The sequence below is a fragment of the Bidens hawaiensis genome, unplaced genomic scaffold (genome assembly GCF_021521415.1).
Source record: "Bidens hawaiensis isolate Kalapana, Puna unplaced genomic scaffold, B.hawaiensis_p1.1 tig00001382_1, whole genome shotgun sequence".
Lineage (NCBI taxonomy): Eukaryota > Viridiplantae > Streptophyta > Magnoliopsida > Asterales > Asteraceae > Bidens > Bidens hawaiensis.
Genome location: NW_027491078.1, coordinates 282,398 through 294,272, shown reverse-complemented (window position 1 = coordinate 294,272; position 11,875 = coordinate 282,398). Strand labels below are relative to the sequence as shown.

The 11,875-nt window shown below is 36.3% G+C and overlaps 1 protein-coding gene across 1 annotated transcript; it reads right to left on the bottom strand.

Moving 5' to 3' along the window:
• Positions 1-6,163: 6,163 nt before the first annotated feature.
• On the bottom strand, positions 6,164-11,441 carry LOC143572519 (uncharacterized). The gene is made up of 8 exons (XM_077057666.1): positions 11,131-11,441; positions 10,884-11,019; positions 10,426-10,653; positions 10,290-10,322; positions 7,823-7,834; positions 7,246-7,583; positions 7,004-7,139; positions 6,164-6,434 (listed from the first exon to the last, which is right to left on the bottom strand). The coding sequence occupies exons 1-8, from the start codon at positions 11,439-11,441 to the stop codon at positions 6,186-6,188; spliced, it is 1,443 nt and encodes a 480-aa protein (XP_076913781.1). The 3' UTR covers positions 6,164-6,185.
• Between the last annotated feature and the right edge of the window lie 434 nt (positions 11,442-11,875).

Here is an 11,875-nt window from a genome sequence, read left to right as displayed (position 1 = left end):
ATGAGACGAGAATGCTCCAAGAACGCCTCTCTTAAAAAGTAGAGTTGACCTTTATAACAGTCCTTCTTAGTGTGGTACCGATCAATAATCTTCTCCTTAATAGCTCTTTGGAAGGGACAATAAAATATCATAACTATTTATGGTAATGCTCACTTTTACAAACTTTTCTCTAAGAGTGGTGGTGATCATTCTACAACCGTTGTCATACCCCAACCTGTGGCGGAACATCCCGGGACACGACATTATCTGTATCATAGCTCAAAGACACTAATATAAAGCACCAATATCTAAATTTATTCATTCATAATTAAACTACACAAAGTGTTCAAATTAAGAGAAAAATACAACAATTATTCTATCTTTATTAATTATTCTAAAATCCAATCTAAGTTCTTCACTTCAAACCATCTGAAGTAACAACCTGTAATATACGTAAAAATAATTTGTTCATAACACATGTTGAGTGGGTATTCACAATTTGGTGTAATATAATAATAATAATATTGAGAGATAAAACAATTCATTACGTTAGTGAATAGCATCAATTAACATAAACAAATAGATGTGTTTTTTCAACGTGTCACTAGATTCGAACACGTTTACTCAGATAAGTTCGCAACCAATAAGTGTGTCTTTTTGAACATGTCATTAGATTCGGACATGTCTACTCGGACAACGTATGCTCATACTAATGAAGATGAGGGTGAGGATATGATACCAATCAACTGTAAAAGAAGTAAACACAAAATCATATAGGGACATGCCAAGCGCCCATGGGAGGACGACAGCGATGATGCTAGGGATAGGCCAGCCACACGCAGACGAGGCGACGACGTGGGCGGCATTGCAGTTTAGATTGATTTTTCCATTTTTTTTGTACGAACTCGTTGTAATAGATTTTATATTTATATATAAATATCGTTTTATTTATATTGTTTCGTTGCAATTTTAAAATCGAGCCAATAAAGTATAACCGATTGCTAAAAATAAAAAATATTAAAAATAAGTATTTAAAAAAAATTACTAATATACAAAAACTGAAAGTAAAACAAAAGACAACAAAAGGACAGAAACAAACAAATAAATTTTAAAAACAAGAAAAAAACAGGAAAAAAATGACTTTTGAGAAAACACCACACCTATCCACGAAGGATAGGCCTACCCTAGTGTTTTGTGCTTGATGTTGATGGGCAAGTGTATGGTGCATTATGGGTTTCTACTGCTAGTTACAAAATAAATATATTGGTGAGCACTGTTCATGAATGACTTCTTATATATAAAAAAGAGAGGCATTTTTAATTCATTGACATATAAAGCTCTAGAACAGATAACATATGATTGAATTGAACTCTAAACTAGAGAGATCGAATATTCTAGAAAATATCAACGGCCACAAAAAATATATGGGTGTGCTTACTAATCCAACCCTCCATGACTCCATGAGGGTCAATAATTAATGTGATAAGAAGGAATACAGTAATTAATCTAATGCAACAACAACAACCTGATAGCCGCAAGTATCTTTCGCCCCTTGCGTGGAACAAGATTGTTTTTATTAATCACAAAAAAGACTGCTAAAGCATGAGACTTATAATGAAAGTAATCAAAAACAGAAATGCAGCAACCTACAATTATTTCTCTAACATGGCTAGCAATATTAAAAAATAATTCAACTCCTAGGTCGGATCCATTTAGATGGTTGCATGGTTCAAGTCAAGTTCCTTTTTTTATTTTATTTTAATCACATTTATTTTGAATAATTACTGTTGCATGTGGTCTCCATATTTGGCCGGTTCCTTAGCAGTTTCTTAGAAGAGTTTGTTTGGTAGTTTACGTTATGCTTCAGCCCATATATAAAGGCCTTTTGTTATATTGTAATTCATGAAATTTAGTCAATAAAAACCCTAAGCTTTCTCCTATAAAATACCATTGTTTATCTTTTATCTCAAACGTGTAGGGTTCTAATACCAACAGTGGTATCAGAGCTCTGTGTGAGATCAACCCTAAACTTCATTAACCCTACTTTCCGATCATTCCCATGGCCGAACAAACTAGTACCTTGCCCACTGCTCCTACCCCGATCCCTATGTTCAAAGGCGAAGGGTATGAACACTGGAGCATCCGAAATGAAGACGATCCTCATGTCCTGTGATTTGTGGGATCTGGTGGACCAAGGCATGGATACAAACGAGAAAGATGAAGGTCAATTGAGAGTTGCTAAAAGAAGGGATGCACATGCTATGGAGATTATCCAACAAGGTGTGCATGACCAGTTGTTTTCAAGAATTGCTTCAGCAAAGTCTGCACGTGAAAGCTGGCAGATACTACAGATGGAGTTCCAAGGGGACTCTCAAGTTAAGGCTGTTAAACTACAAAAATTGAGAAGAGACTTCGAAAATCTCAACATGAGAGAAGAGAACTGGTGGGAGAGTACTTCTAGCGTGTTATGGCCATAGTAAGTCAGAAGTGGGCCTACGGAGAAGCCGTTGCAGATCAAACGATTGTGGAAAAGATACTTTGCAGCCTCTCTCCAAAATTCGATTACGTTGTACCATCCATTGAGGTATCTCTTGATCTGTCTCAACTCACGCCTATTAGACTAATGGGGTCATTACAGTCACAAGAAGAAAGAATTAACAGCCGGGCCCCAGAAAAAGTTGAAAAACTGGATGAGCAGGCTCTCCAAGTTTTTCAAGAAGGAAGTTCTCAATCTCGTTCGAGTGGCAATGCTGGAATTAGGGGCCGAGGGCGTGGCTCCTTTAGAGGACGAGGTAGAGGTCGTGGGTTCGAGAAAAGTAAAGTGCCACATTGCAACCTGTGTAACAAATTAGGTCATTTCAAGAAGGATTGTTGGTACAACGAAGATCTGCAGGCTAATGTGGCTGAAGAAACGAAAGAAGAAAGTGAACCCAAAGATGAGCAACGACTATTCATGGCAATCATCACAAAAAATGAAGAATCATACAGTCTTATGACACATGCCTCAACAACGAGTAATACTAATAGCCTGTGGTTCATTGATTCTGGTTGTTCTAACCACATGATAGGGTCCAAGTCCATATTCACCCAACTGAATGATACTTTCAAGCTGGAAGTACAATTAGGTGACAAAAAAAAGATAATGGTTGAAGGAAAAGGTACGGTCCGTATTGACACAGGGAATGGCGGTCATAAGGTTCTTGACGATGTGTACTATGCCCCTCAACTTGAATATAACCTACTTGGTGTAGGTCAACTCATGAAAAAGGGGTATTCATTGCACTTTGAAGATGGGAAATGTGTGATAAAATAAAATGGCGTATCTGTTATGAAAATCCCCGTGTCAAGTAACAACATGTTCCTTTTAGATGCTACAAAGGCACAAGCATGCAGTCATGAACCTTCACCTCTCACCCCCACTCAACTGTGGCATTTGAGGTATAGCCATCATAATTATGATAGTTTAAAGCATCTACGTGATAGGAACATGGTTACTGGGCTACCCAACATTAGTCGTGGTCCAACTTGTGAAGGGTGTATTATGGGTAAGCAGTCAAAGCTTCCATTCATGTCAAAATCATGGCGTGCTACAAAAAGACTGGAGCTAGTACATGCAGACCTTTGTGGTCCTATGCAAACCCCAAGTCTTGGAAAAAGCTTATATTATTTGTTGTTCATTGATGATCTAACCTGTGTTTGTTGGGTTTACTTTTTCTCGAATAAATCTGAAGCATTTGAAAGATTTAAAGTGTTCAGGTCTATGATCGAGAAGCAAAGTGAGAGTAGCATAAAAGTGTTGCGCACTGACAGAGGTGGCGAGTTTTGCTCAAATGATTTCACTGCTTACTGTGAAGCTCATGGAATACAGAGAGAGCTAACTATCCCTCACACCCCTGAGCATAATGGGGTTGTGGAAAGAAAGAATCGAACTATCATGGGCCTAGCAAGAGGTATGTTAAAGGAAAAGAAGGTGCCAAATTTCTTATGGGCTGAAGCTGTTGCTACTGCTGTTCATTTAATCAATATGTCACCTACCACTGCCATTGTAGGGCAAACGCCTACTGAAGCCTGGTCTAACAAGAAACCATCGGTCAGGTACTTAAAAGTTTTTGGGTGCATTGCTTATAGTCTAATACCATCATAGGGGCGAAGAAAACTTAACAACAAATTAGAGAAGTGCGTGTTCATTGGCTATTCTGCTCAAAGTAGCAGGTATCGTCTATACAACCCTACAACCAAGAAGTTTATGGTCAGTCGAAATGTGGTCTTTGTGGAAGAAGCGCAATGGGACTGGGAAACCACTCTCAAGAGTGAAAAGCAAATGTTTGAAAGGTACTATGTTGATCCTTTTCCAGTCATGGCATGTGAACAAATGGGGAGCTCAAGTGATTCTGGTGCAGCAAGTGATTCTGTTGAAGCAATGAATGAAGAGCTGAGAGCTATTAAAAGAAATGCTACTTGGAAGTTGGTTACTTTGCCACCTGGAAAGAATTTGGTGGGACTAAAATGGTTATTCAAGACGAAACTTGGACCTGATGGCACAATATCGAAATGCAAAGCTCGCTTGGTCGCGAAAGGATACTCACAAAAGAAGGGAATAGATTACGAAGAAACATTTGCTCCGGTGCCTCGATTTGAAACTATTCGTCTAGTTTTGGCTGCTACAGCATATCAAGGATGGAGTATACACCAACTTGATGTGAAATCTGCATTCCTCAATGGTGATCTTAAGGAAGAAATTTATGTTCAACAACCGGAAGGTTTCGAAGTCGAAGGAGAAGATGACAAAGTCTACCATTTACAAAAAGCTCTATAAGGTTTGAAACAGTCCCCAAGGGCCTGGTATTCGAAGATAGACGAGTATTTTGTGTCAAATGATATCATCTACGTATGCTTATATGTGGATGACATCATATGTGCCAGCTCTAACTCGGTGCTTGTATCTGAAGTTAAACAGGGAATGATGTCCACATTCGAAATGACTGATATGGTTATGCTATCCTATTTCTTGGGACTGGAGATTCATCAATCAAAATGGGGGATCTTCATGTCACAAGAAAGGTATGCCATGAATCTTTTATCCCGGTTTGGTATGGATGGGTGCAACGCAGAAGAAACTCCAATGAATGCAAATGAAAGGTTGCAGCTGAATGATAATGTAGATAAGGCAGATGCAGAAGTATACCGAAGTTTGGTTGGGAGCCTTATATACCTTACACATTCTAGGCCTGACATTGCCAATTCTGTGAGTCTTGTGTCAAGGTATATGCAAAGTCCTTCCAAGCTGCACTTTGGAGCAGCCAAGAGGATCTTGCGTTACATTGCCGGAACGTTAAAGTATGGGCTTTGGTATAAGTGGGAAAGCAATCTTCAAGAAGTGATCTTAACCGGTTTTTTTGACAGTGACTGGGCTGGAAGTGTTGATGACCGAAAAAGTACATCTGCTAATGTATTTACTATTGGAAGTGCAGCTGTCACGTGGAGCACCAAAAAGCAACAAAATGTAGCATTATCTAGCACAGAGGCTGAGTACATCGCGTCTACCGCTGCCGCATGCCAAGCCATTTGGCTTAGAAGAATTATGGATGATCTGAAGCTCAGCCAAAAGACAGCCACTACCATTTACTGTGATAACCAGTCCACTATATGCTTATCAAAAAATCCGTTCATGCACAGTAGATCCAAACATATTGAAATAAAGTATCACTTTATTCGAGAAATGGTGAACCAAGAACAAGTAAAGTTGGAGCATTGTTGCACACAAGAACAAGCTGCTGATCTGTTAACTAAGGCACTTCTAAGAGAAAAGTTTGAATACTTCAGAAGAATGATCAGAATGAAAGAGTTTGAATTACCGGAGGGTATTAAAAAATAATTCAACTCCTGGGTCGGATCCATTTAGATGGTTGCATGGTTCAAGTCAAGTTCCTGTTTTTATTTTATTTTAATCACATTTATTTTAAATAATTACCGTTGCCTGTGGTCTCCAAATTTGGCCGGTTCCTTAGCAGTTTCTAAAAAGAGTTTGTTTGGTAGTTTACGTTATGTTTCAGCCTATATATAAAGCCTTCTGTTATCTTGTAATTCATGCAATTCAGTCAATAAAAACCCTAAGCATTCTCCGATCAAATATCATTGTTTATCTTTTATCTCAAACGTTTAGGGTTCTAATACCAACAAGCAAGACATACAAGGGTTAAAACTGATCACTTCTTTTTAAGGGCTAAAGAAGATAGAATAGAAGAAGCTAATGAACTCAAGAATGCAATAAGAAGGAATGCTGCAGAAACATAAGCCAAGTTGAAGAAGTCATCAAGCTTTGATCGAATTCCCGCAAAAGCCATTTCACCATAATTTGACTCATAAAAGTCATCCAGCTGATCAACCTTCTTCTTGAGATCAACTGTAGCACCAAATGCCGCACCAACACCCGTAGCTAGAAAGCATAATAGAAACTGCAAAAACATTTAGCATAAGAAAAGGGATAATGACCAAAATGTCTATTTTACCGGTCAATGCCGACAAAATGTATACGTTTTCCAATCAATTCCCATAATGTTCACCCTAAAACTTGTCCACCCAATCACTTTTTAATCACTACTTAACGGGTTTTCTAAGGAAGCAGATCTTTCCAGTTGGCCAAGAAATCTCGTCGGAAGCCAAGATAAACCTCGTCTTACAACAAATAATTCCGTCTTACACCAAAATAAATCTCGTCGGACCCAAAATAATTTCGTCGTATGCCAAAAAATCTCGATGGCTCCGGTGATTAAAAAAAACTAGTGACCTAGCGGTTTTCTGATGTGTGGCAGAATTTGGTTTTGTTTAAATTAAAATCCATCGAGTAATGATTAAATAACAGTGATCGGGTTGACGAGATCTGGGTGGACATTTTGGTAATCGGTTGGTCAATAGAGCATTTTGTTGACATTGGCAGGTCAAATGGACATTTTGATAATTATATCTATAATTAATTAAGCTTTTGAGAAATCACATTTGACATGCGAAAATGAAACTAGTTAACCTTGTCACCATAGAAGACGATCATGGGGAGTATATTGCCTGTTGTAAGAGTTTTACCCGTTGCTAATTGGTAGATTTCGAAGGGTACTTGTAGACATGTGTATGCAAAACCAATCACTATAGCGGACACCGTGTACCTGCACACATATATACATGATCATTCCTAAACGTGTTAGTATTTCTCCGTGCAAAAACAAGAATTCAGCTTTCATTCTTAATATTTTGGCAGAGAAAGAGAGTTACTGATAAGAATAGAAATTGTTGATCCCAAATTTGAGCTCTATAAAGAAGCCTATATACTGTTGTATTCTATAGGTTGTAGTGTTGGATGCTACAATGATGAGTGAGGCCAAGAGACAGAGCCATGTAACCACTCTAAGAGTTAGCGAGGTAATGGCGAATACTTGCACAGTGCTAATGGGGGCGTGTGAAGTCTGAGACACAGAGTCATTAAGAATTACAATCTGACTATTATCATCAGTTTGGGGTATGTCAGAAAGCTGAATCTGTGTTTGATCAAGGGGCTCATCAGGTTGAGACCGAGGCTGCGGATCAGGTCGTCCCATGTTGTTTGATGTCAACTAGTGTACTTCTGGTTGTTAATATATCAAGTAATAATCATTAAGTCAATATATATCAACATTACCTTCATCGTCAAGCAAGGTTCCAAAAGAAAAGGCCAAATTACATCATTAACTCCGTTTTATTATATATTATTATGATTGGAACCTCGATATGTTTGAAACAAGAATATTGATCATTGTATTTGCTAGTTTGCGTTGATGTCCTGACATTCTTAAAATACTAATTAACGTAATACCTCATCTTTAACCTGCCAATGTTTAAAAGGCCAACTATTTTGTACAACAAAGTGCATACAAGATATTGAAAGTGATTATCACAATATTAGAGGGTTCTGGTGAACAGATTGATATCGATAGAACTTGGTGCCATACTTGATCACCATAGCAACATACATATACATTACCGAGATGGAAGTTATGTAACTGTAAAATACAGTTACAAAGAAACCGTCACCCAGCGTTTAAATGTTTAACCAACATGACCGTTAATCGGTCATGAGTACCTAATACAAGAACTACATAAGTATATTGCTACAAATGTTACAAACTAATTAATACAAACATAATATAACATCAAGTATAATGCAAGCTTATAATCATTTGCTAATAATGTAATCGTCAAATTTTGTCATTTCATTCGTTGTAATATCATTTATAGGAAAATTCTAAATTATCATATTTTACTTAAGGGAAACACTTATACCAAACCTGTCACAAAATATCTTTTATAATATCCTATTTGTGCTTATTTGAAATCAACCGTGACGAACTATTTATAACTATTTATGAAGAGTACAACTTTAATAAGTATAGTTAAAATGTGGACGTCCTCAATAGATGGTGCCTACTCTATAGTGCTTTTTGGTCGATCTCGCATGTTTCAGACCTCACGAGAATGAGAGAGAGAAAAACGTGACTCGTTTTCAATTAGTTGGGGACCGTTATTTAATTATTTTTGTATTGGTTTAATACGATCAACATTGGGAATATCAATGTTTGGTTAATATTTATGAATCACTGACTATGAAGTCTATTATTTCACAAGTCATTTATAAAGTGATATGATCCTTTAAGGTCACATGATCAATGTGTATACGGTCAAAAGTAGATATGCATAATGTTAGGGATAATGACTAAATGCTCCTTTTTACACAACAACATTTTTTTATCAACTCCTATAAACCAAAAATACCTAAAATGGTATCTATTTTGTCAGACATTTGAATCTATTCCGTTGGACTTCATTTTTATACGTAATACTATTTTGTTGGGCACGACAGAATAGATATGAAGTCCCGCGGAATAGAATAGTAGCCGAGCATTTAACTATATACGTGTCTAAGATACGGTTTGTTTAAAAACGGAAGGGTGTCAAATAGACCCGTCATACGTTAGCTCTAATATGTTAGATTTGACAACTAAGAAAGTTGCCATTTTAGGTATTTTTGGTTTGAGTGGGTTATTCATGAATGCTGTTGGTAAAAATGGCCATCTTGGTCGTTAGTGTGATAAGGTCATATTTTTGTTCACTCTAATACCTAATTTTGTAAGGTCAAAGGTAAATTTGGGTCAAATGTTCAAGGTCATTTAATAAGGCCACAATTAGCATAGTTCTCACAGTTTGCACTATGAAAAAATATGGCCAGATAGGTTTTAATTAATATGTTGGTTCTTTACTTAAAGGATATATAGTGCTGCTAGATTAAGAATTAGATAAGACTATCATCGAGTTGACCTTATTATGCGATGCATGGTGAACATTTTGTGGGCAATCTGATGTATGCAAGGGATAACTTATCCATGGAAGGAGTTGTTTCGATTGTAAACACAAAAAATTGAAGAAAACAATTTATACAAGAGATGACTATGGAATGAGCTATTTTTCCTGAAGGTGACATAACAAATATCTTTAAAAGAAGGGCGTCAGGCTAAGTCAAATTCAAAGTTGAAATGATTCCATTCATAGAATCATAGTAACATTAATAGGCATAACTCTTAAATGTAATCTTCATGGACGCCGCAGACGTTTAAAGGTTTTCATGCTTTTTAATACAAAAAATTATTTAGAAACTAAATAACAATCAATAGAGTTAGATTCAGCAAGGTAAAGGTAGTCATAACTAAATGAGAGTGTTAGATTATGTGCACTTAGATTTGTGGGTACCTACTAGAGCTCCACCTGTGACCAGACCTCAGATTCAAATGCCACTCATATTTTATATAACAAGACTTGTGAATTTCTCCAAGGATTTAATGATATGGTTTAAATTAGAATCATTTGATCTCACTAACATCAAATTGATAAGATATTTCAACAAGAAATAAAAAATCAAAGTTCAGACGATTCTATATGCATTAGAGCATTTAAGGTTACTTAACATTCAAATTAATGTGTTGTCGTTTTTATGTTAGTTTGCATGTTGCTAATTTTAGGTTAGCAATTTAAACTCAAATGTGTTTTTTGACTTTTGGCTATAACTGCATTCAGATAGAGGTTGGATACTTGGATGTATATAAAAAGCAACGCACGCGGATGTTTTAGCACCGAATTTATGGATGGAGAAATTAATTTGAAGCAACAACCAGATATCCAATTAAAGGAGAGTTTGACACTATGATATTAGAATTCAATAGTAATATGTTGGAACAAGATGATTTTACGTATCACGAAATAACTTCTTAAATTATAAGCATTAGACTTACAATGAAAGTAATCAAAAACAGAAATGCAACAACCTACAATTATATATACAACCTTAAACCAGCATGATTTAAATTTGTCTTCAACATGGGAAGCAATACATACAAGAATTAAAAATGATCAGTTCTTTTGTAGGGCCAAAGAAGACAGAACAGAAGCAGCTATTGAACTCAAGAATGCAATAAGTAGGAATGCAGCAGACACATAAGCCAAGTTGAAGAAGTTATCAATCTTTGATCGATATTGAGAAATAAGTGTAACGCCGATTGACTCAAGAATGTCATCTGACTGATCAAGCTGCTTCTTTAAATCAACTGTAGCACCAAATGCCGCACCAACACCCGTAGCTAGAAAGGATAATAGAAACTGCAAATAAAAAGGACTTGTTATGCTTTACGTCGATGGAATCTTATGGAATGCCAGTGGGTTATCAAATTAACTTTATGTAAAACTATTGCTTCAAGTGTTCAATATTATACTACTAGATTCTTGGATGACATATTCAATTGACCCATCCTAGTGTAAACTTTATCATATACCATGTAATCATATTAACATTAGCGGAATTGCATGCTACATGTGAAAAGGGTATTAACCTTGTCCCCATAAAAGATGATCTTGGGGAGCCTATTGCCTTTTGTAAGACTTTTGCGCGTGGCTAATTGATAGATTTCGAAGGTTACTTGAACACATGTGTATGCAAAACCTATCACTATAGCGGACATCATGTACCTTCACATAAAGATGCATGATCATTCCCAAAGTGTAGGTATTGTTATTTTAATTTATTATTATTATTATTATTATTATTATTATTATTATTTTGCAGAGAAAGAGAGTTACCGATAAGCATAGATATTGTTAAACCCAACTTTGATCTCTGTAAAGCGAGTTAATTTAATGTTTGAAGTGTTGGATGCTAGAATGATGAGTGAGGCCAAGAGACACAGCCAAGTAAGGACTCTAAGAGTTAACGAGACAATGGCAAATACTTGCACCGTGGTGACAGGGGTTTCTGAAATCTGAGACTCAACATTAAGAATTACAACTTGACTATTATCGTCAGTTTGGGGTATGTCAGGAAGCTGAATCTGTGTTTGACCTGCAAGGGGCTCGTCGGGTTGAGAGCGTGGCCGCTGATCAGGTCGTCCCATATTATTTGATATCAATCAGTGCTACTGCCTACTGTTTATATATATTAATTAAATAACAATCATTAAGTCAATATCAACATTACCATCATCATCAAGCAAGGTTCCAAGATAAAAAGGCCAAATTACATATTAACTCCATTTTAGTATATATTATGATGGGAACCTTGATATGCTTGAAACAAAAAATTAAAGATCAATGTTGTCTGTATTTGCAAGTTTGCGTTGTCGTCCGGCATGCTTAAATTACTAAGAAACATAACATCTTTAGATCGAGTGCTATGGAGGGGCTTTAAGTAACAAAATAAATACTGTCACAATGGTTTAATTAATAAAACAATTATTACTTATTTTTTTTTGTATATAAAAATATGAATGAGTTAATATAATTGGTTTGATTCATAGCTGGGCCCACAATTTGAACCCGTTATTGCATT

Bases quoted from the DNA above. Each gene is read 5' to 3' on its own strand.
- LOC143572519 (XM_077057666.1), bottom strand. From the start codon at position 11,441: ATGGGACGACCTGATCAGCGGCCACGCTCTCAACCCGACGAGCCCCTT. The intron at 10,654-10,883 runs GTTAATACCCTT...TTTTATTTGCAG, and splicing joins TCATCTTTTATGGGGACAAG to TTTCTATTATCCTTTCTAGC. The intron at 7,140-7,245 runs GTAACTCTCTTT...ATATGTGTGCAG, and splicing joins AACAATTTCTATTCTTATCA to GTACACGGTGTCCGCTATAG.